A 25,519-nucleotide genomic window follows, 5' to 3' on the forward strand; every position below is an offset into this window, starting at 1 on the left:
AGTCACGTCGCCCAAAGCACGTCATTACGGATCCTCCTGATCCATTAACGGTGCTTTTAGGTACCACAGGCATCGGTCACCGTCCTCGTTGAACCCGTCGCTTGTGACGAAGGGCTCGACGGGCGAATTAACCCATAGACACAGCCCACTGAGTTTCTCGCCGGATCTTCTCAGTGGGTCGCGTTTCCAATCTGGTGGTAGATTCTGCTCTTGCTAGGGTCCGTGTTAGCATCGTCGTCAGGTTTGAGCCCCGTGAGCTCACCTACTAGTTAAGGTTACGCTGATATAGCCTCTCAAGGCTCTCAGCTTAGGTAGGAAATGTTGGAAGTCGCATTAGAAGTTTCACTTCAATAAAAAATAAAATATAGTAAACATAATAATTAATATAATTTATTTAGATACAAAGTGGTATTCACAGCATGGTATAGATTTGACAGTGGGCTAGGTGGGTGGAGTGTGCGCGAACAGCAGGTCCAGTCGGGGCGGGGCGGTGTCGTCAGTCGGCGGGCGAGCCGTGCGGACCGTGGGCAGATCCACTATGAACACTTCCTTCTTGAACAGCTGACCCACGTTGCGACCAATTAACTATACAAAAACGATACAATATATCAATATATACTCTCTGCCAACGATATTAGAAGTGACTGACTCCACCGCGCGGGTGGATACGAATATTGTTATCCGAAACTTGTACGTATGCTGTATGTATGCGAGGAATGGCGACGTTTGGTGAAGCGTGGTGGTGCCACACGAAATTATGACAACGACCACTCTGCCAAGAGTGCATACGACTGAGTAGAAGAATCCTATCTATCTTGTCAATGTCGTTAGCGGGGTTTAGCTTTTTGTCGGATCCCTTCTATAATGTAAGTACGGTAAATATTCGTTTTGTGAAAGAAAACAAATTTAGATAAGAGTACTTCGGATGAAAATTAAATTGTAAATCACATATCGGTCGTCACTCATACTCTCGGAATTCAAAATGAAGTATATTATTGAGTAGGTAGTGTCTTACTTTCCAGTTTTGGTAGTATAAATAAAATGAAGAGTTATTCAAATGGGACTTTGAACTTGTACACTGAAGTGGAATTTAAGTTGTATTGTCTATGGATTCCTAGAACAGACATGGCTGTATGGACTTTTGATCTCCTTGCCTTTCCAAATAAGCAAAAATTTTACCAAAAAAAAGCCTCTAGATTCCATTTTATTTACATTAACTGACGTGTTATCATCATTAAAAGAAGTACCTTGGAAGTGATTTTCTTAAATAAATCTCGTTTGCTCTTGTCGATTTTGGAAGGTTTCCCGGTGTTGTTGGCAAGCTTATCTTCTAGCCGCTGCAGATCGTGTGCGTCCACATCCGGAATGGCACGTAGTACATTTACTATGTTAGGGAACTGTGGCCGGAGAGTTTCGTATGTCTGTGGAGAATGAAAAGATAAAAAAAAAAAAATTGTGCGTGTCGTCATCATTTTACTGGGGGTAGGGCCTTTTGTGAGTCCGCACGGGTAGGTACCACCGCCCCACCTATTTCTGCCGTGAAGCAGTAATGCGTTTCGGTTTAAAGGGTGGGGTAGTCGTTGTAACTATAAGACCTTAGAACTTATATCTCAAGCTGGATGGCGCACTTTACGTCGTAGATATCCTTGGGCTCCAGAGACCACTTAACACCAGGTGGGCTGTGAGCTCGTCCACCAATCTAAGCAATAAAAAAACTATGATCTTTGAACGAAAAAAATGTTAGGTCACGTCATAAATTTTCAAATGCATTTATAAATCGATATGTTTTGCAAAATATGTACAAAGGACATGGGCCACTCTCCATACATTGCACGGCCCACTAAACGAAGGACAGTAATGCGGGATTTACATTACGAAATTAGTGTCATGCATGTTGAGCTCAGTTTCACGAAAGTAGTTTCGATATATGCGAAAGTAATTTCGTTAAAAAATTAGTGTCGCGAAATCCACAGTATCGCAGTAACCATGGCGCCTTCAGCATCAAAGCTATAATTTGCCATATTCAATGAAGCTAAAGAAATGCTTATATACCTATAAACTTAAAAAAAGACTATCAAGTAAAAAGAAGTTGGTAGATTCGAGGATGGTCAACAAGAAGGTATTTAGGTGCAATGAAGTTAGTCTCTGAATTAGCAGATGAAGATCCTGAGAGTTATAAAAACTATTTTCGAATGAGTGAAGATAATTTAAATTTTTTACTGTAGGTGTTTCGGGTCCCAGAGACACCCTTGTCGCTAATATTCATTAATAAGATCTAATTTTTTTTTTTCGCGCTCCCGATTCCGTTCCCGTCACGAGGACTGTGGTGGATTGGCACACGCTGGGCATTAGCCTGGCTGAATCTGATCCACCATCGCTCCCGTTTAGCCCGGACTCTACCCCGTCTCCTCAGGATACCGCTGAAGCCATAGACATCGTAATGTCACACATCACCTCGACATTAGATAGGTCATCGAAGCAAGTTGTGGCGGAGGACTTCCTTCACCGCTTCAAATTGCCCGACGATATTAGGGAACTCCTTAGAGCTAAGAACGCTTCGATCCGCGCCTACGATAGGTATCCTACAGTGGAAAATCGTACTCGAATGCGTGCCCTACAACGCGACGTAAAGTCTCGCATCGCCGAAGTCCGAGATGCCAGATGGTCTGATTTCTTAGAAGGACTCGCGCCCTCTCAAAGGTCTTACTACCGCTTAGCTCGTACTCTCAAATCGGATACGGTAGTAGCTATGCCCCCCCTCGTAGGCCCCTCAGGCCGACTCGACTGAATAAGGCGATATTGATATCGCCTTATTCATCAGTTCAATATCGACGACAATGAGGAAAATTATAAGAACGATTAAATATTTTTCTTTGACATGTAATATTTTGTTTGTACTTTATAATATTAAAATAACCTTTTTTATTTTCTATAATATTGCTATGAACGTAATAAAATAATTTTTTTATTGGATATCTTAAAAGATCACAATAGACTAAGCACTCTATCTCGCTCACACCCGCTTGAACAGTTGCTACCTCGCGCTCGCACCTACAGCGGGCTCTCAATGTGTCTGGCAAGATGTAAGAACCATTAAAACTGTCCGGCTCTTGGGGTAACATATTTTTATAAGTCCCTAAGTAACATATATAAAATTTAGCTTTTATAGTATAACGAAAGTATAATTAAAATTTATTAAAGTTTAAGGGTGTCTGGCAGGGGGTAACAACTGGAAAAAGTGTCCGGCAACGGATATCATGATTTCTAAAGATATTCTGGAGTAAATATTAAAAAAAAAAACCTTTATACTTTAACGAATTTAAGGTACTATTTTATATACCTTTACTGCCTGTTACCTGCCCAAGTAACCACAATCGGAACTCTATAATCGCGGGTCGTTCTTACCTGTGTTGGAGACATACACAGAGAAACTTTCAGCTTTTATAAAATAACGAAGGTCTGGCTGTCACGGGCTCTTGGGCCATATGAAATTAATTGCATGACACTAATTTCACCAAAAAATCGCGCAGGGCACGAAACTAATTTGCATGCATGAAATTAATGCATTACGACAGTATTAAGTTACACGTGAAACTGTTGGTAAAACTATTGTCACGAAATTAATTTCATGCCACTCATTTCGTAATGTAAATTCGCCTTAATCAAATTAAGTTTAAATAACAGACTATATATGCCTTTTATTATAAACAAATTAAAATCAATATTGTTCATGGGGATACAGAGATATTTAAAAAATAAGATAAGATTTTTGTCGATGATGTCGCTCATGTCCCACGCGAGTAAAATACTCCTTCGCATAATAAACAGCAGACTATCAGCTTTCATAGACCACCAGATACCGAGAGAACAGGCTGGTTTTGTAGCTGGAAAAGGAACTCGCGAGCAAATTTTGAACGTCCGAGTGCTCATTGAGAAATTTCGCGAGTTTAACAAGCCTCTGGTGCTATGCTTTATAGATTATGCGAAGGCGTTTGACTGTGTTCGGTGGAGTAGCATGTTTGATGTGTTAATTGATATGGGCGTTCCTTCTCATCTCACACAACTGATACGGAATCTTTACCATGATGGCTCTTGCTTCGTGAAACTGGATAATCGAAGATCTAAACCCTTCCATACAGAACGTGGAGTGCGTCAGGGCTGCATTCTGTCACCCAAATTATTTAATATCTACGGCGAATATATAATGAGAAGAGCACTTGAGGGCTGGAACGGCGGTATTTCCGTGGGCGGTGAAACACTCACGAACCTGAGATACGCTGACGATACTACCATGCTTGCATCAGATGAGGAGGAAATGGAAATTCTGCTGAACCATGTGGAAGAAGAAAGTGCTAAACTCAGTCTTAAAATCAACCACTCCAAGACCAAAATAATGATAATAGATAGAGCGAAAATTCTTCCACGTTCTGATGCACTCAGTGGCTAGCTACGAGAAAGTAGCGGAATTCACATATCTTGGGTCGCAAATAGCATCCGAGGGTGGCTGCACGGGGGAGATACGCCGAAGATCCGGTATGGCTAAAAGTGCGATGGCCAATCTCGAGAAGATATGAAAAAATCGTAGCATCCGATATAAAACCAAAGTGCGCTTGGTGCGGGCACTGATCTTTCCCATATTCCTCTACGGGGCGGAGACATGGTGCATAAAAAGCCGGGACATCAAAAAGATCGATGCCTTTGAAATGTGGGTGTGGCGGAGGATGCTGCGAATACCGTGGACTGCCATGAGAAAAAACGAGTCCATTCTAAGGCAGCTAGACATCCGAAAAAGGCTCTCTTCCATCTGCCGGGAGCGTGTTATGAGCTTCTTCGGATACATCATGCGGTCTCCCAGACATGAATTAGAGAAGCTCATAATTACGGGTCGAATAGAAGGCAAGCGCGCCGTGGGTAGAACACCAGCCAGATGGTCAGATCTGGCAAGAGAAGCACTCGGTGGTAGTCTGTACCCTGCAGTCCATGCCACCCATGATCGAGCACATTGGAAGTACGTCGCATGTGGTCGCGATCCTCAGTAGTGAGGGAACGATATAGAAGAATATCATATGATTTGCTGTCAATACACTTACACTTTAACATCATCATCAGCTTAAATATTATTTATATTACTATACTTTATAACACAGACTTAATTCAATGAACGCCAAGACTTAATTTTATGCACAACAAAATATAATAAGCAGGTATATCGCAACGAAACACTTAATAATATCCACAATGCGCACGAGTGCGAAAACGACTGATCAAATGTAAAACAAAAACATTAAACAAGCGTTTTGTTTTTGCTTATAATCAATAATTATTGATCAATGTAATGCTTTATTCTACGGATTTAAAAGTATAAAAATAGATTTTTGTTTAGATATAATGTTTTATATTAGTTTTGAAATTCATTAATTAAATATGTTAATATATTTTTCTAGTTTTTTGCAATATAATGTCTTTTTTAAGAAGATTTAATGTGGATTGTTTAAAATATAAATATATTTTACCTATGGCAACTCCTTCAATATTATCAATGTAGCTTAGTCATGCTAATTTCTTTTTATTTATGATTTTAATTATCCCACCATTAAAATATCCTTAAATTGTATAATAAGTATGTGTATGCTTGTCCTTAAGTATGTGTGTATAAGTATGTGTCCTTTAGTCGCATAGTTTATACATATTCCTCATGAAGGAGCAAGTGAAGGGGACTTGGGGGGAACGCGAGGAGTGAATTTTGTCTATTTGGTGTTTCTTTAGTTTAAATGTGTAATAACGGTGGTTTACTAACTGTTTAAGATCTGTGAAAGTGCACAGATGTGGGAAAATGAAACAAAGCCGCTGGACGTAACTTCTCGGGATCCTTCAAAAAATTCACTGAAAAAATCTCAGTAAATGACCACCACCATTTTACTGAGATTATATTTCACCCCATATTATCTCATTTCATTTAATTTCATCCCAGTTGATTAATGTCTCAAATTAATCATCTTCATTTTATTTCATTTCATTTCACTCCATATCATCATTTTTCATAAAAATAAGAATTTAAAATAAGACATGACTTAAAGGTCTTAGTTACCAGGTTATAAAATCCCTTAAAAAAAACCAAGTGAAGGAGCGAGGAGGTACCTGCAGCGCGAGCGCGAGCAGTGCGGCCTGGTTGGCGTCGTGCTGTCCGTGCGCGCGCAGGGCGTGCAGCTGGGCGTGCAGCGCGCCCGCCGCCTCCGCCGCGCCCAGCTGCCCCGCCGCGCGCGCGCCCGCCACCGCCGCCAGCGCCAGCCCGCACGCGCGCAGCGACGCGCTCGAGTCGCCCCACGTCAGCGCACGCAGTACCTGTAGCCATACCGTACGATCTAATATAATATAGGGTGGAGAAAAAGTATCTTCGCATTTTTTAAGAACATTCACAACATTTTTTAATATATAATAGTTTATTTAGATTTAGCTAAAGTATGTAGGTACTATTTTGTTCGATAACTTTTTGCCATCTTGTAGGTAGGGATATGATCCCATTGCTATAGAAATTTTGGGGCTTCTGATCAAAATACAGTGACAATTGATTTTGGCAGTTCTCTCGTGATGTTAGCCTGACACTGCCTGAAGAATTCTGAAGGGACCGAAACAGGTGGAAAATTGAAGGTGCAAGGTCAGGACTATATGGCGGATGCATTAACCCCTCCCAGCCAAGCTCTCTTAATTTTTGCTGAATGGCTAAAGATATATGAGGTCTAGCGTTATCATGATGAAAAACCACACCCCTTCTGTTGATTAATTCCGGTCGCTTTCTCTCGATTTCTTGCTTTAATCTCATCAGTTGTTCGCAGTAAAGTTCAGAATCGATGGTCCTGCCTGGTGGTAAAAGCTTGTAATGAATAATTGCAGGAATTTGATTGTTGTAGGCATAGTTACCGTGTGCAAGAGAGCGGGTCCCGCGACCGGATGCTGCAGCAGCAGCGCGCCCAGCTCGGACACGGCGTCGGGCGTGCGGGTGTGCGCGGCGGCGGGCGCGGGGGGCGCGGGGCTGGAGTCCTCCTCCATGTCGTCGCACGTGTCCGCACTTGACACCACGCCGCCCTCCACCAGCGACACCTAACCCCACACACAACACAAATTAAATTATTTCATACTAGGTGGATCCGACAAATGTCCTGTAAACTTTTTTTATTAAATTTACATTCCTCAATATTTTTTTTAAATATGAATATAATTAAATTATTTTTTCTTTCAAAATCTAACTAATAATTTTTTTCCACGATATTTTTGTTGATTATCCCATTTTCAATTTTTCTTTCCGCTTGAATTTTGCTTATCATTTTCTTATAAACACTAAGCAAACAGTAGATATTATGTCAACTTACTTTAATAACTTCTAAATATTCTTTAGTCAGGTTTCTAACGAGGATATCTTCTAACACTTCTTGAGACTCACTGCCGGTTTCCTCTTCTAGTTTACCAGACTCGTAGAGAGACATGATGTAGTCCCATCGTTGCGACAGATGCATTAACACTATAAAAAAATTGATCTCGTAAAGATATGTTTTCACTACCTATTGAAAGGATTATCTTATGACTTTTGGAGTACAACACCAGTCATCTGGTTTAGTATCTACCATAGTTCAAAGTCACAGTGAATGTAGCCTTATGATATGATATTAAAGTTCCAAGGCGCATTATGTTTGCATTGTTATGATTATAATGATAACCTCTATAGCACTTTTGTGATTTCAACTCAAAGCATGGAGATAAACATGACTAGAACAATATTAAAAGACTTAACTATCAGTGCAGTGTATGTATATTATAATTCTGAATGTCTTTGGAGATATTAAACAGTTTGTAGATTAAATAGAAATCTTATACCTTTATAAGCAATTCTTGTATATTAATATATATATATATATATATATATATTACTACTTACAGGAAAAATCTGTCGCGGATCATCTCCCAATTAAATTAATCTTAAGCAATGAATGCAATGTATTCAAATCTTAGCTGTATATTTTTTTTATTTTTGATGTTAATGCACTGTCGATTGCACCTATAATTGAGGTGACATCTGCCATGAGCTTTTGTCAATTTGTCAATGTTTTGTATTGATGACACTGAAGTAGGAAACCTATGGAAATGAAACGTCAACAAAAAATTCGTGCCACTGTGACGTCATCTGGCCACAAAACATGGCGGCTTTAGTGCTGCCCAGAAGATTTTAATGTTAGTAGGTTTTATCGATAAACGTTCTTGGCTTATTTTATTTTAAATATTGTTGAGTATTAATGTATTTGTAGAATTTATACTTTAATAGAAATTAAGTATATTGTTATATGCAAAGATGATGTGATTTAGATATTATGTGAAATCTAAGACGAGTTCGTGCTTCAAATTTTCCAAGTAAACGATATGACGATTTTTAAAATTTGCTACACTGATTTTATAAAGTTGTCGTTTGCCGCAAAACATAAAGATATGGCATAGTACAGTGCCATCAGCCCATTTCTAGCATGCTGAATGTTATCGTATTTTGAGTACGTGTTTTTCTTAGACTATTACAATCTATTTTAATTGTTTTGCTGACTCTAAAGTCCGTAACAGACTACCGCAGTGCACCTCAAGGAAGGTGTACCGCACCATTTGAATCACTCTCACTTGAGAGTGATTCAAATTTTAAACTTATCAAGGGACCGCCTGCTAAAAAAAAACACCTACAGAACATTTATTCGTTAATGAAATTACAAACGTCATTCCTTGTGACTTCCTCTCTAAAATCACCTAATTAATAAATATTTATCGAATTTACAATAGTGTTTTACTCACTGCGGAATAAAACTATTTTATTTAAATAGTTCCGAAGAGATTTTGTCGGTAGCCTTTTTCCCGAAATATCTAAACAGAATGTCTAAATATGTTTTGATGACATATTTTAAAGAGGTATTTATGATTAGTGTCATGATGAATAGATTCCGACCGAAAAATGGTGTCCGATATTTCGGATTCAAATATATTAAGTGTATAATCTATGTTTCGGATGAGGGCTCCATAATGAATTTAAATATATATAGATAATAGTTTTGGGGCATCGACCTTCTTGAGATCCTATAAAATATGTTTTAATTATTATTTTTGTATGTTTTAAGCATGATAAAATTAGAAATTTTATATAAGCAATCATATTAAATCGATATCAAAGTCAATAAATAATGTACAACCCAAAACAGACGGCCGAACTGACGTGACAATGACATTTGGCGCGCTAAACATGGCGGATTTTCGGCCTCATTAGACGGAGACGGAGACATTTACGTATATTCATGTTTCATTTTATGTACGCACTGAAATACTGTTATATTGTTTTCCTGCGAGTTAAAGTGCTGAGTAAGAACGAGATAGATATATGTTTATGTGTGTGCCTTCAAAATGGGTGCTATTTATATAAGCAATTGTACGTATAGAACAATATGTCGTGTCCCTACTATATAGGTCTATGATTGATGATCACTTTGTTGGTGTAACTTAATAAATAAATAAATAAATAATCTGAATCTCGGAAACGGCTCCAACGATTTTCATAAAATTTAGTATACAGGAGATTTAGGGGGCGATAAATCGATCTAGCTACGATTTATTTTCAGAAAATGTTAATTTATTCGTGTTTTCAACAATCAACTCTTCCCGACATCTATTGGCGAATAATAATACTAGTTTTCTTAATTAGGGGCAACTAACCGCTTTAAAGACACAACAAGATGGCGTTATAAAATCATCTAGTTACTTCTAAAATGAACAAGTGACATTAATAGAAAGATAAAAATAGTAGTATATACTTTCGCGAAGGTAATAGGCAGGATAAGGATAATGCTGCCTACCCGTGCGAGTCTACCAACAACAATGGGGATTTATACATTTTGTAAGTTTGATTACAACAACACTTACTGAACGGGGCCACGTGTTCGAGTATTGGTACGGCGACGTCGTGATAGTGGGCTGGCGGACAGTGCAAGATGAGAGGCTTGAGCGCGCATCGGACGAGCGGCCGCAGCCAGTGGTCCGGCAGCCGGTCCAGCCCCTGCAGCAGCGAGCCCGCCAGCGCCCGCGCCAGCCCCGGCGCCGCGTACAGCTCGCGGCCCAGCGACGCCGCCGCCGCGCCCACCAGGTGGCACACGGACTCGTGCAGCGTGTGCACGTACTGCTGCATGCGCGACGCCGGGGACACGGGCGCCGCGTCCTGGTCGCACAGGCCCAGCAGGTTGCGGCGCTCGGCGGCGGGCGGGCCCAGCGCGCGCGCCTGCCCCGCGTGCAGCAGCCCCGCCGCGCCCGCCGCGTGCAGCTCGTGCAGCGCGCGGCCCAGCGCCAGCGCGCCGGGGAACAGCGGCAGCACGTGCGCGGCGCAGGGGTTGCGCCACACGGGGTTGCCGGCGGCGGTGAGGCCGGCGCTGAACCCGCCGCGCGTGGCCTTGTCGGGGTCGGCGGGCACGTGCGTGCGCTTCACGACGCCCAGCAGCAGCGTGAGGCCGTGCAGCAGGTCGCGCCGCGCCGAGCCGGGCCCGTCCGTGTCGCTCGGCGAGCTGTCCACGGGCGCCGCGTCGAGCCCTATGAGGCGCACCAGAGCCGTCGCGGAGCCCGCCTGCGAGCTCAGCGCTGCCCAGCGCGGACCGCATTCGCCGACCACCTGACGTCACCAGCATGAGATTATTCACCAGTTCAATGACAATATCACTAAATAAAACAAGCATTGTTGTAAAGGCAGCGCACCTGCGCGACGAGTGCGCTCTGCCTCTCGTAGCAACAGAAGTGATTGGAGACTAGCAGCAGCGCCTCCTGCAGCGTCACGCTCTCCACTACGCTGAGGTCGGGCCGCGCCAGCGCCGCGCGGGACAGCTCGTGCAGGCGACCGAACACCGGCAGCAGTAACAGCGGGTACTACAGGATGAACGTTATACAAAGTTAGTGTTGTATTTGAATGTTTATATGTATGTTGTAGGAGCTCCCACCGCCAGTCGCTTACCTTGGAGCCGAGTTTGACGAGCAGGCCGGCGGCGTGGCGGCGCACGTTCTTGACGGCGCGGGAGCGGCGCTGGTCCGGGGCGGCGCCCTCGTACACCAGCGACGAGAATATCTTGTCCAACACGCGCGGCAGCAGCTCTGCCCCCGCCGCCCCTACCCCGGGACCTGGACATTGCATGTTCACAATCAATAATAATAATCGGAAATAAATCATACAGCCATCAAATTAAGACTTCTTATACAGGATACAGGAAAGGAAAGGAGGAAAGGAAGGACCCTCGGCACATCAGTCAGGGACGCTAACTACTTCGCAACCAAATTAATCCCATTTAATATTTTGACTTTATTTATTAACGTGAAACCCTTAGTGCATTAGGTTTATTAGGTTTTAATATCATCGATTTGATTGGGCAGCGGATGAGGGCGACGGCTCCCACCTCCAGTGACACTATCAGGGCTCAGGTTTGACAGCGCTGAAAGGGTTTTTAGTGGGAGCCGCGCCCATATAGGTCTTATGTAAAGGACAACAAGGTTGAAAATATCATCTTCTCGCATTAAAACTGTTTAATCTCAAAACTTACTAATTTTACAGAAGAGTGTTTTAAAGGTTAAACGTGTGATATTTTTAATATTACTAAATCATCATTGCAACATTTATTTTTTATTTTTTACCGGTTACATTATCTGTCTTTTAAAGAAAGATAAAATTATGTATTAATTTTGTTAATAGTAGGTAGTCAAAATATAGGTAAACTAAAAAAAAAAAAACTAAAACTATAAGTACGCTCTTTTGACAGTACTCATGAGAAAAATAATGGTGATACCAAATGATTCCGCATATTAACTCAATTTCGAATATTTTTGGAAATTGTACACTTTTAATGCGAAATGACGATATGTACCTGCTAGCTGGCTGTAGGCGCAGCTGAGGAACACGAAGAGCGCGGAGATGAGTGACAATAACAGTGACAGCAAGAGCGGGTCGGAGGGCTGTGTGAGCACGCAGCGCTGCAGCAGCGCCAGGCCGGCCGCGGCGCTGGGCCGGGGCTCCGTCTCCACCAGCCGCGACAGCACCACGTCCAGCGCCTTCGTACACACAACGGACATTTTCTTAATTTAAAATGTCGACGCTTGAAAGGCAAACGTGACTAAGCGATAATAACTGCTTTATACATAAATGATAGGCAATAACCAAAAAATATATTTTTAAGTCTATTAAAATCATTTCAATCCTACAGCTAGATTAAATTTTTTTCAGGTATTTCAACTTTAAATTAGTCTACTGTAAAGTTCACGCATTATCGCTTAGTCACGTTTGCCTTTCAAGCGTCGATATATTTTTTAATCTTTTAACATAACCCATTGATACAACTGGACAGAAAATGTGTAGCTACTTAATTAAAAAATAAATAAGAAAATTTTCAATAAATTATAAACTATTATTAAAATTTTGTTAGTCAATAGTTTTATCAAAAATAAAAAGTTTAGAAACCATCCAATATATCTCATTAATTGAAATCGGTGTACAAAGGTTTGTTGGTGGAGATTGAGATCTTCGAGCAGCGCAAATCCTTATTCAGAATTCTTGAACGTTGACGTCATAATACTAATAATAAATTTAGATGTAGTCTTCATTGCTGGGAAAAGGCTACGCTATCTACCGGTTTTGATTTAAATTGGTTGTCAAATAAAGACAAATATTACTAGGATTATTGTAAAATTGATTAAGAGAAGAAAAAAAATTGGTGCGAGTGCAACTTGGCGCACGTCACAGAAGTGAAATTTCTTTTGCATTGTGTGTTATTGTGGTTTTCTTCCTTTCATGAATTACTTTTTTTTTTTATTCAAATTTCTCTTGTAGTATTGAATGATGCGTTTAAGAGAAACGACCTAGCTCGCTTTAACCTTTCTTTCTCTCCGTACAGGCAGACGAGCAAAGGCCCACCTGATGGTGAGTGGTTACCGTCGCTCATGGACGTCAGATATGCCAGGGGCAGAGCCAAGCCGCTGCTTTCCGTAAAAGTACCGTATTTTTTATATTTTTTTTATTGCTCTGATGGATGGAAGAGCTCACAGCCCACCTGGTGTTAAGTGGTTACTGGAGCCCATAGACATCTTTTTTTAATTTTTTTTTATTGCCCTTGTATCTATGACGTAAATGCGCCACCCACCTTGAGATGTAAGTTCTAAGGTCTCAAGTATAGTTACAACGGCTGCCCCACCCTTCAAACCGAAACGCATTACTGCTTCACAGTAGAAATAGGCATAAAAAATATAAAATAGAAATGGGCCGTATAAAGAGATACCTGCGTGAGCGCCTCCCACTCGACGTAGAGCGGGTGCTGCGTGTGGAGCGCGCGCGGACACGACTCCAGCTTGTCCAGCGCCGACTGCGTCCACTGCTCCACGTACGACCACGTCACTAGTGGGGCCGCCATCATACAAAACCTGTACAATTTAAAATTCTACTTAATATCTATTACTACTACTACTACTACTAAGAATCATTAATTAAAGGTTTTTTATATGAAAAAAATAAATTATTATGTAACATTCTCCCTGGGTTAACTGTAATATGTAAACGTTACTTATTATTCTGGATATGTATATCAAATCGCAGAGTATGATAGAATTTACAAATCTGTATTTAAGTTCTTCATTTTTCCTACTTAAACTGGTAGTCTTGAGAGACGATGCCAGCGTAACCTAACGAGTAGGTGAGCTCACGGGGCTCTAACCTAGGGATGTTGCTAACACTAGCCCTAACAAGAGCAGTGTTTCGCAGAATCTACAACCGGATCGGAAACGCGACCCATTGAGAAGATCTGGCGAGAAACTTAGTGGGCTGTGTCTATGGGTTAGTTTAAGTTCAGTTCAGTGTTTGGTAATCTGCGAAACTAGCAATCTACTTCAAGTTACTACGGACAGCCTAATTTAAATCTTAAGCGCTGGTGTTAAGGAATATGTATCTGTTATGAGGCTACACACTGTCTTCACAACCCAAACATACGTTCGGGTCTGAAGGGCGAGGTATGACGTGACACTTCGACCTAGTTCTCCATGGAAGACTTCAGCAATTCCATACTGCAATGTCTATGTGCTGCGGTAAGTACCTATTATCTTGCAGCCACTAATATTCAATGTAGGTTGGAGATGGATATTAATGTCGAGAAAGTAATAAATAGTATCATCGTCTAGGAGTATCACTGTTTTGACTCACCTAAAACTATCTAATATTTCAGTTCGCAATTTATTAAAAAAAGTATTAAATTCTTGTTCGCTATCGTAGTCTATGCACGCGTACGCGACTGCGTCGTTTGTACCGTTCGGTCGGGACGTCGGGTAGTGGACCTGAAATAATATTTAAATACATAAATAGACAGTCAACTCAAGAAGTCGTCGTGGCCTAACGGATAAAGACGTCCGCTGCATTCGTGTTGAAGCGATGCACCGGTGTTCGAATCCCACAGGCGGGTACCAATTTTTCTAATTAAATACGTACGCAACAAATGTTCACGATTGACTTACACGGTGAAGGAATAACATCGTGTAATAAAAATCAAACCCGCAAAATTATAATTTGCGTAATTACTGGTGGTAGGACCTCTTGTGAGTCCGCGCGGGTGGGTGCCACCAGCCTGCCTTGTAGGAGCACGTGGAAGGAAAGAGAAGTCGAGGAAGATCGCCAACCAGGCGAACGGACATTGTCAAGGAGGCCACAAACACCAGCGTCCCAGGCGCCATTAAGCACGCCGAATGCAGGCAACATTGAAAGAAGCTGATGCAAAAACTAGACCAACGTGGTCACGACCTTCAGTAAAGAGAAAGCGACGAAGAAGACAGTCAAAAATCATTATGTACTCAGGTTAAGTTTGAAGAGCAGGGTCAACTTAGATCTTCAGGTTTCGATATCATATCTCAACGCCGCAGCAATTACGCAATAGCATCTATGGGGACGCGTAACCAGGCCGAACCGTGCCAAAAATTTTAACAAATTCATTTCTAAGGTTTGCCTACCTGAAGATGTTTTTTTTTATTTTTTATTGCATAGATGGATGGACGAGCTCACAGCTCTCCTGGCGTTAAGTGGTTACAAGAGCCCATAGACATTTACAACGTAAATGCTACCACCCACCTTGAGATATGAGTTCTAAGGTCTCAGTATAGTTACAACGGCTGCCACGTCCTTTAAACCGAAACGCATTACTGCTTCACGGCAGAAATAGGTAGAGTGGTGGTACCTATTCATGCGGAATCAGAAGACGTCCTACCACCAGTAATTACGCAAATAATAATTTTGCGGGTTTGTTTTTTAATACGATGTTATTCCTTCACCGTGGAAATCAATCGTGAACATTTTTTAAGTACTTATTTAATTAGTAATAAATAATAGTTTAAAAAAACTAACAAAATACGCTTTTATAGAAAATCCAACTAAAAAATAGAAAATAAATTTAAAATTAAAAATAGTGTAATAAAAAAAAGATTTTATTTGTAAAAAAGCGTGGGGTACTTTTCAGGATACTAGAGGTCCCGCAGTAGTCGAAATTCAACTATAATTAATTGGAATTGTAAGTTTGTACACTATTATGATTGTATTTTCAACGCCAAGACTACACTATAGAAAAATATTAATAAAGACAAACAATATTTAATCTATTCTCAATTTGACCACAGACGTAAAGAGCAAAAGTTTGACAATAAATAAATACTGCATTATGCATACTGCATTATTGTCAAATGCATGGTATAGTAACCGGCAAACATCGTGAGCAAATGACCTTGACTGCGCAGAACCGAATTTTAGATCACTTTGGTGGTGAGGGTGAGGCGCGACGGCAGGGGAAATCGTATCGAGCGCGTTATTGGTAGATCAGTCGAACCTTGCGTCCCGCACCGCGCCTTCGTTCCGCTTGCTCCCAAAAGTACGCTTGCGTACAGTGAAAAGTCTATCATTATTAATCGTTAAGTTATATTTTGTTATAATTGCTTGTTGACTTTGTTGCCATTGCTATTTGTTGAGTGTTTGTTGATTTTTTATAAAAAATACACTATGCCGCGACAAACTGGTGTAGTATTCAAAAGAAAGGGTAGAAAAATTGTGTACGACGTATATTGCTTCATTATAAAACAGGGGAAGAATGATATTATGGAAAAAGTAAAACAGACTTCGGAAGCAACAAAAACATCAGTGAGTACTGTTAGGTGCATTATTAACGAAGCTAAAGGCTCTGGCTTGCTCATCGTGCTTGGGACTCCGGGTAAGAAAAGATCAGGGAAGAAGAAAGTTACCGGAATGGATAGTTTCGTTCAATCTGTAATGAAAAGATGTAATCATAATAACTACATAACAAGCAGCGAAACTCCGTACCGTAGAAAGGCTTCGAAAATTTTAAAGAAGATATACATTTTAATGGCTCGGAATGAAGTTTGCGACGAATTATGAAAGAGCTAGGCTTCAGATGGAAAAAAAAAAACAGAAAATAATCGGAAGCTGGTAATTGAAAAAAGTAACATTCGATTACTACGAATCGAATATCTTCAAAAAATAATTAATTATAGACAAAAAAGAAGATCGAACCGACCGAGTCGTAAACTACACCGATGAGCCCTATGTCGACTTATCACGATGATGGCGACTCGGGTGATGAAAACAGTGATGATGATAATGGTCAAGATTATGATAACGAAAAAAAAATTACAAATACCAGCTTCGCTTCAACTGAACGAAGACCTGGCAACAGCTCTAGTTTTGACTTAATAGAAGGAATATCTATTTTACCCCAAGATTAAATTATTACAATTATTAACCTATATTTTTTGTTGATGTTCTAATAAATATATAAATAAATACATATGTTGATTTTAATAATTTAATTGCATTATGACGCAGAGTAAATAATGTTTTTGCACGTGAGTGTACCATGCGCAAACTTACCCCCACTACGTCAACAAATGCTCAAGAAGTTTGCCGGCTATTATAGTGTGTTTAATGTTTTCTTTATTGATTTAATGTATCTTTTATGCATTATTTAAAATAAAAATTAGCATTGTGCACTTCTTCTCTACATTCTCTATAAGTGTGGAAAATTTCATGCTCCTTCGTCCACGCAATTTTCGTAAAAAGGGATACAAAGTTTTTGCTTCACGTATTAATATATAGATTATCAAAATAACTCTTCTACTCATAGGTATCTGTTCATAAAATATTTATAACTACTGATACCATGCACCCCACGGTTTTTTTTACAATAAAATAATTTTTTCTTACACTATTTTTAATTCAAATTTATTAAAATTTATTTTCTATTTTTTAGTTGGATTTTTCATAAAAGCGTATTTTGTAAGTTTTTTGAAATTATTATTTATTTTTCATTTTTTAGTTGAATACCATTAATTCAATATTTTTTTGAATATTGAACTGTCATCGGTCCTTAATAAGTATACCAAATTTCGAGATAATCCGACGTTTTGAAGGGGGTCAAAATCATGTTCAAAGATTCCGTTACAAACATACATACAATCCGCGCGCGAGCTCCGAGGATTCGGGTGCTGAGGGAGCGGACGGGCGTGCACCGCGCCCGCCCGTCGCTTTATATCCCGCACTCTCCCAGTACTAGTGTAGACCTTTACGTGAGAGTACGCTTACCGACTCGTTGTTTTTAATTTTGCGATAGCAGTGTTAATTACGTGTGATTTCTAATACAAATAGTCTTACACTTATAAGTCTTTTTGTTTGTACAAATAGCTATTTAATTTTATGAAAAAAGAATGACGAGCACTAGCATAATAAACATCTCTTAGCATTAGAGGAACATTACTGGCAAAAGGATGGGTTGTCGAATCATTTATTATTGAAGTACGTGAGGAGAGTGACAATAGTACATCAAATTCTTCAACTACTGATTAATCTGATTGCGAGAGTAATTAATAAGATTTTACGTTCATTTTGTTCAATAGGTATCAGTTCATTAAATTAAATTCATACGTGATCAATTGTTTTTATTTGAAGTACATAATACACTCATAAAACTATTTTATAATTTACACTCGCACGGAGGCTTAAGAGGGGGGGACTAATGGGTTAGTATCGATAGCGCAATATCGACTAATTACAACACTAGCTCATTACGTCAACATTCCTTAAAATTCCTCGGAGCTCGCGCGCGGACTGTACGTCTGAAGCTAATAAAAGCGTATTAAAAATGAGTACCCGCCCGCGGGATTCGAACACAGTTGCATCGTTCGAAAGGAACGCACCGGACGTCGTAGCGTTTAGTGTGTACCTTGAGCAGTTTGGGCGCGGCGGCGTGCAGCCAGCGCGGCACGGCGGGCAGCAGGTGCTTGGCGGCGTGCTCGTGCTTGAGCAGCGCCAGCCACAGCGCGGTGGCGCTCTGCGACAGCGTGAGCGAGGGGTGCGACACCAGCGCCAGGCTCGTCTCCACCAGCAGCGGCAGCCACGACTCCACGTTCTGCGCGTTGCTCCACAGCGACGTCAGCTGCTGCGCCACGCCCACCACCACCTTCACAGAACATACAATATATTACTGGTGGTAGGACCTCTTGTGAGTCCGCGCGGGTAGGTACCACCGCCCTGCCTATTTCTGCCGTGAAGCAGTAATGCGTTTCGGTTTGAAGGGTGGGGCAGCCGTTGTAACTATACTGAGACCTTAGAAGTTGTATCTCAAGGTGGGTGGCGCGTCTACGTTGTAGACGTCTATGGGCTCCAGTAACCACTTAACACCAGGTGGGCTGTAATACATTCTATATTATTTCTCAAGTTCTCTCTCACTCTCAGCATTACTTCTCGTAGATAGCCCGTTACTGGGGACCTATGTTTGTACAACGGTACTTTAAGTTTGAAGTCTTAAATAGTCCCACATTTAACTTTCAAACACAGCGTTACATTCGCGATATATCATTTTCAGTCCCCATCCACTAATTTGACTTCAAAATAAAAGTCAAATGATTTGACAGTTTAATGAAAACAGTACAAACCTGAGCTAATTTTTTTAGAAACAAATAATGATTTTCGTCGACCACGTTAATCGCCGCTATCGCTGCTCGGTGAATACACGAAATCGCGTCTTCACTGAACAAGATCATCAGAGGTTTCCGCTCCTTGGTCTGAAATAAATAATAGAAATGATTCCTTGAATATCTCAATAATTTCTATTAAACGAACAAATCAATTTGATATTCTCAAAAAAATCATAAAAACTAGAATTAAAAAGTTTAATACTTGAGTCGTCTATTATCAAAGGTGGCAAATCTGTGCATTTGGACAAAAAAAATTTATTAATATGTCAATACAGATTGATTTGAATATAATCGTCTCCTTCAAAGAATACGGTTCAAAACCTGCATTAAATAAAGGTTAATACTTAACCTGTTATTTATCTAAGATGTTGTTCAGAAGAGTTTTGTGACTGCCAATGGAATACAAAGTCAATAATTCGTTTTTCTGATTTACCAATAATTGTCTAAAAGTCACATTGCCGGCTTTGATAATAGTCGACTCACTTGATGTTTTTGATGATGATCAACTTAGAAGTCGTCCGGTATCAACATATAAGTCGTCTCAAAACTTTTAAAAAACATTTTTCGATTTATGTTCTCATTGTAGCATTGATACAAACCGTGCAGACATTGTGAGACGCGCGTCAATGAACACAAGCGTAAAATGTTTGTTTTTAATCAGCTATTATATCTTGGTCAATGAAAAAATAGTTTTGGCTTATAGTAGGTAACTTTACTAGTGGTAAGACCTTTTGAGTCCGCACGGGTAGGTACCACCACCCTGCCTATTTCTACCGTGAAGCAGTAATGCGTTTCGGTTTGAAGGGTGGGGCAGCCGTTGTAACTAGACGGAGACCTTATAACTTATGTCTCAAGGTGGGTGGTGGCATTTACGTTGTAGATGTCTATGGGCTCCGGTAACCACTTAACACCAGGTGGCCCGTGAGCTCGTCCACCCATTTAAGCAATAAATAAATAAAACTCACTGATCCTTTCCTATTAACGATCTGTAGCAGGCACTCAGCCGCGGGCAGCTGGAATACGTCGTCTTGGAGCAGGATGCAGAGGATCTGCAGGAGCCTTCCGTTGTTCATGACAACGTGATTTGTGGACACCCACTCCACAAATCCGGTCAACGTTAATAAGACTACCTGGATTGCAATAAACAAAAGTAATAAAAAATGGTAAAAAGGATCATCATAATAGATTCACCTAGAAAAATGTTTTAAGTTAGCGTACATAAAAAAAAACTGTCAAAGAGAACCTGGGGGTTTATAAAGTCCGTTAAAAATAGGTTTAATGCGTACTGTAAATTCAATGTGTTTATATTGAGCATTTAGTTGATGAATAAATAATAATAATAAATAAATAAATATTTACTAACAATCACGCCACGTTAACTGGTCCCGTGATAAGTTCGTAAAGAGCTTGTGATACAGGTACCAGATAACGGATATAAATGTAAGATTTTTATTATACACATACATATATTTAATAGACATCCATAACCCTGGAAAAGACATTTATATTTATCATACCAATATCTTCCCTTGGCGGGATTCGAACCCGCGACCCCCCTGTGTAGTGACTATGTCACTTACCACTACACCATAAATTATTAAAATTTTTGCCGTTAAATACTACGGGATTCTGAATGGATTGCAACAGCAAAGATAGTTGTGGTAGCTGTTGCGCGTCTTACAAAATGCCCTACTGCACAAGATAGCAATTTACAGGACGTTTCATTCAGAAAGGTATGGCTAACGGTAGAGCGCTGACGAAGGGCAAACAAATCAAGGGCACCTTCGCTTTTATCACCCGATCGAAATCGCAACCCAACTTTAATTCCCTGCTGAGTTTCCAAAAAATAACGTTTTTTTTTTTATTGCCCTTGTAGGCAGCCGAGCATACGGCCCACCTGATGGTGAGTGGTTACCGTCGCCCATGGACTTCAGCAATGCCAGGGGCAGAGCCAAGCTGCTGCCTACCGCTTAATACTCTCCACAAGCCTCGTTTGAAGAAGGACATATCATAGCGCTCGGGAAACACCGTGGAGGGGAGCTCATTCCATAGCCGGATGGTACGTTAATCCTCTACACACACTTAAACTATTGATTCCATTATGATGAAATTTTGTTATAGTCGGTTTCTGTTAAAGTATTATCGACGCACTATAGGTGGCACGCGATGCTCTTTATACAATTAAGGATAGTCCTAGCTGAGTTCCTAGAACCTTCATTTTCGTACATAGACGAACGAGCCCACGCCCCACTTACGTTGTTAGCTTTAGGAATCGACATCGGTAATACCAGGCATATAGTCAGACAACTGCTCACCGCAACTGTTTTCAAATCTCTAAAAAATTACTTGTTAGAACTGAAGAGCCTCGGAGAGTTCCTTTTTAAAGATCTTCAGTGCAGACGTAGCAAGCGGCGGTGGAAGGCACATACTTATATTTCCTATTAAATAGACAGGCGCAAGAAATGCCGTAGTCGTAAAATGTATTAAAAAAAAAAATTAAGCCGTGAGAATGTATAAGTACAACTCATTATCTCACCTGTACAACACGTCCATTGCTGGCCGCACCGCTATAATCGCCGGTCGCAGTTTTCTCTCTGAATTCTTGTACATGAAGCTCGATGAGGCGCATAAAGAACGAGAATATCTCCGCCATGTTACTCGTTAGAGCTTGGTATATATCCTTACGACGTTGGTTCTGTTCCAGTGTCTTTGGAAAAAAAAAAGTGTTTGCAGTTACATTACGTGTATGTATATAATCTTTAAAAGTGAATTCATGCGAGTTTGGGACCGGAGGTCTAATAATTTTTTTAGGGAAGAGTTAGTAAAGATTTCGGTGCCCCATATATATCTATAGGAGCGGTACCGTCTTAGCGTAAGATTTCGTCATATCAAATGGGCCATCATAAAGAATTAATGCTGTTTTTTATGAGCTCTTAATTCACCTACAGTCTTATCAATACTACAAAGTGCAGGGACATACGGGTCCGTACGGGGCCATCGATCAAAAACAAAAACAGACAATAGTACTAACGACACTTCTAATGATCACTCAGAAAAAAATCGATCTAGATAAAATCTTTTTTTCAGTGCTTTCTTAGCGTTATTCAAGCTACCTTCATATTAGCACAGCTAAATAATAAGATAATTTCACAAAAAATACATCACTTTATCAATGAATCACAGTACTGATTGGTATAATAAATACACTATCAAAATTTATTTAAAATTTTATACTATTTTATACAAAACAAGTATTACAAATATCCGGAACCACAATGCTACAGTTGTCTAAAAGCAATAGACACTTTAATCTCCAGTTTTTAGGGTTTCCGAAAGTGCATTTCGCGCAAGTTGAGAATGGAGCTTTAAATATTAGAACCCACTGCGTTGTTGATGTAGGTAACACTTTGAACGTTTGAAATCTAAACTGTCTGCTTTTGTAATAAATGATGTGACTGTTGATATTTCGTCTGGCCAACACAAATCATTAAAGGGCTGACTATATTTTATTAAAAAGTAATGATATTTATGTCATTTAATAAGTTGGGTTTTGGACATTTATGTTATTTGGTTTGTGGATTCCATATTATAGCTCCACCTGGAATGTCCAGCATATGTGTACTTTAAGGTTGTACATTGATGGTGGAATATAACATTATTGAATTGTTTGATCGAAAAATTATTATAAATTTTTTTTGAAGATGAGTGTACAGCCCACCTGCTGCTAAGTAGTCACCATTGCTTATGGACATCAGTAATGCTAGGTTACAGCTAAGCCGCTGCACACTGAATAAGGTTAAATGCAATGATGATGTCATTTATTTTTTGTTACAATTTGAGTGTGAACAAGTGATGCATGGAAGGTTAGCCAAGGTTAGCCACATCGTGTTTCAAATAATTGTGTAGTCACTAATAATATTAGTCCTAAATAATATTTTTGATGAATTCATTCTAGATAATATACTTAAAATGTTAGGAAAATTAGGGCTTGTTAATATCATGTATATAATTTTTTTTGACACATGAAATTGTAAACAGACACTGAAGACGCTTGCAAAAATATTGGTACCTACTTCTGTGGGTTTCACAAACACCATTCCATTTTAACGTTGTACTTGTTATTTTTGTAAAAGTAATAATTTAATGTCATTTGGAAAATTATCCTGCCTAAGCATAATGTACACAGTACTGTAATCATAGTTAATTAAGATCACACAGTATCAATACATTTCTTACCTGTAAAGTAGCTACATCTTCGACCAGTCTCAGAAAAACATGCAACACAATCTGTGTGTGTTGATGGCCTCTAGTACAAGCATCACTGAGCTCGCCTAAAAGAGTTGGCCATTGCTGTGGCCACTCACGTTTTATCATCTCAACAATTACTCGAGCCAGTGCATCATTCAAATGGCCCATCTCCCAGCCACCCATGTAGAGAAGTTTCATTGCATTCTCCTGCAGAAAAAAAAAATATTTTAATCAAATATAATATGTGTGATCATATCTATAATACGGATAATACCCATAAAGCCAGCAATTTGGCTGTACATATCTGTGAATTCAGTCATGATAATGACATAAACTGTTGTATCACAAATTGGGATCTGAAGACTTAACATAATTTCTTACTTACTTTGATGAAAAGCTTCTCTGCCTGTGTTATACGTGTCCATCTGTACTTGACAGTGTGCTCCATCAACTGAAGACCACAGTGTTTGACAACAGGAGAATACTGATTGCCACTGGCCAACAAAAGACCAGCTTGAGCACACCATGGTGAATTCTCCTTGAAACTGTTCCAAAAAAGTTTAATCATTCCACTTTTTATATTTATTATAACAAAACCTGTTTTAATTTTCTATTCCATTTCATTGGTACAGATGCTAATACCAAAAAGTTGATCACACCACCAACCTCATCATGAGGGATAATAAACATACCGGTACATATTTTACTATATAACATAATTAGAATATTACTCAAAATTCTATGTCTATTATCTTATATCATAGACTAAATATAGGATATCTTATCAAAATCATCATTTTTATCATTTTTTCTTTTCTCCATAACTTTCTACATGTTTCAATTTATATTATTAATACAAGCATGAATACTATCAGAACTTATAGGATAATATAAATATGGTACAGTAAATATGGTATGGTATGGTAGTATGGGAATGGTAATGTTCCTAATTGCCCTTAAAAGCAATAAAATGATTTTTAAAAAATCTTTATAATTTTAAAATACACAAAAAGTGTAGATGTAGGTAAGTAGATTCCTGAAGTATGTTATTAATTCCATTACCTCTCACAAGCATTGTATGCCTGATTCCGAGCATCTTGTGAAACAGTTGGGTTCAAGGTCAATTCCACAGCTCGACTTAGCTCATCAGCTATTAAAGCTACTTCCCCAGAAATCTCTGGTCCCAATCCTCCTACATTCATTCTGCCTATGTCGCACTGAAATTCAGAATTTTTATATCCTTTTCAATTATTTTTTGAGCAAAATTAGTGTGATTGAAAAATTACAAAGAATAACTAAACAAAGAAAAGAACTACTAATACTTCTCTCATAGTATGTATCAGCTGTTTTAAAATTTAGTAAGCTGTTGTTAAAGCACTTAGATACCTTCAATGTACAGTTTAAAAAATTTAACATTTTTATTTAAATTATTTTTAAACAAAAGAGTGACCATCAAGCCTACCTATTGTCATGATGCAACCTATTGCAAGTCTATCTGAAGTGCATTGCTAGACTATACATTTACTTACCAGTTATCAAGAAATATTCATACAATATAAAATCAATTCATTTTATAATATTAACGATCTGCAAACAATCAATCCCATCATTTATTTTATATTAATTTGCTAATTTTTAATAAAACATGACATCTTAAGCCACCCGGTACACACTCGGAAGCATGTAAATTAAAAACCAGTTGTATCAGATTTAAATGCAACATACACTTTTCACTTTTCTCTACTTTAATGTAACGTGCTTTCTTTTTTATATGCAACACACCTTTTTGACACGAGTACTTTTGTAAAACAATGAAAATAATTCAAAACCAAATTCAAAACATTTAAAGGACCTCGTGCGAATGATTATGAAGGAATGTTGCAAAAGAGAAATTATTTGAATTACTTTGCTCTCTGACTGTCATTTGTCAGTGTCATTATCGTTTTTTATTGAAATCACTTTAATTAATCTGTGACTGTGTTGCGTTTGTAAAAGAATTTGGACTTTTTAGTGGGAACGCGAGGAGTGTAGTTGTGTGATTTGTTTTATTTTGTCTATTTAGTGTTTCTTCAGGCTTAAATGTTTAATAACGGGGGATTATTAAGTGTTTAATATCTATGAAAGTTTACAAATGTGGGACAATGAAACAAAGTCACTTAACGTAACTTCTCGGGATCCTCTAAAAAGTCCACTGAAAAAACTCAGTAACTGACCACCATTT

At 39.3% G+C, this 25,519-nt stretch overlaps 1 protein-coding gene across 3 annotated transcripts; it reads right to left on the minus strand.

The window, feature by feature from the left end:
• Positions 1-374: 374 nt before the first annotated feature.
• LOC110385547 (exportin-5) lies at positions 375-25,218 on the minus strand. Of its 3 annotated transcripts, none has more exons than XM_038014949.2 (20): positions 25,081-25,218; positions 24,828-24,885; positions 24,361-24,515; positions 23,684-23,843; positions 23,287-23,505; positions 21,587-21,757; positions 20,016-20,180; positions 19,009-19,137; positions 18,297-18,533; positions 14,231-14,361; positions 13,317-13,458; positions 11,913-12,096; positions 11,012-11,175; positions 10,759-10,926; positions 9,940-10,675; positions 7,368-7,516; positions 6,919-7,098; positions 6,139-6,342; positions 1,248-1,421; positions 375-585 (listed from the first exon to the last, which is right to left on the minus strand). In XM_038014949.2, exons 3-20 carry the CDS (start codon positions 24,498-24,500, stop codon positions 442-444), a joined length of 3,597 nt encoding a protein of 1,198 aa, XP_037870877.1. In that variant the 5' UTR covers positions 24,501-24,515; positions 24,828-24,885; positions 25,081-25,218; the 3' UTR covers positions 375-441. The 3 variants fall into 3 exon arrangements, with proteins under 3 accessions (XP_037870877.1, XP_037870875.1, XP_037870879.1); XM_038014947.2 differs by having other exon boundaries at positions 25,024-25,198; XM_038014951.2 differs by lacking the exon at positions 24,828-24,885 and having other exon boundaries at positions 25,081-25,215.
• Positions 25,219-25,519: the final 301 nt, after the last annotated feature.

The sequence above is a fragment of the Bombyx mori genome, chromosome 13, assembly GCF_030269925.1.
Source record: "Bombyx mori chromosome 13, ASM3026992v2".
Classification (NCBI taxonomy): Eukaryota; Metazoa; Arthropoda; class Insecta; order Lepidoptera; family Bombycidae; genus Bombyx; species Bombyx mori.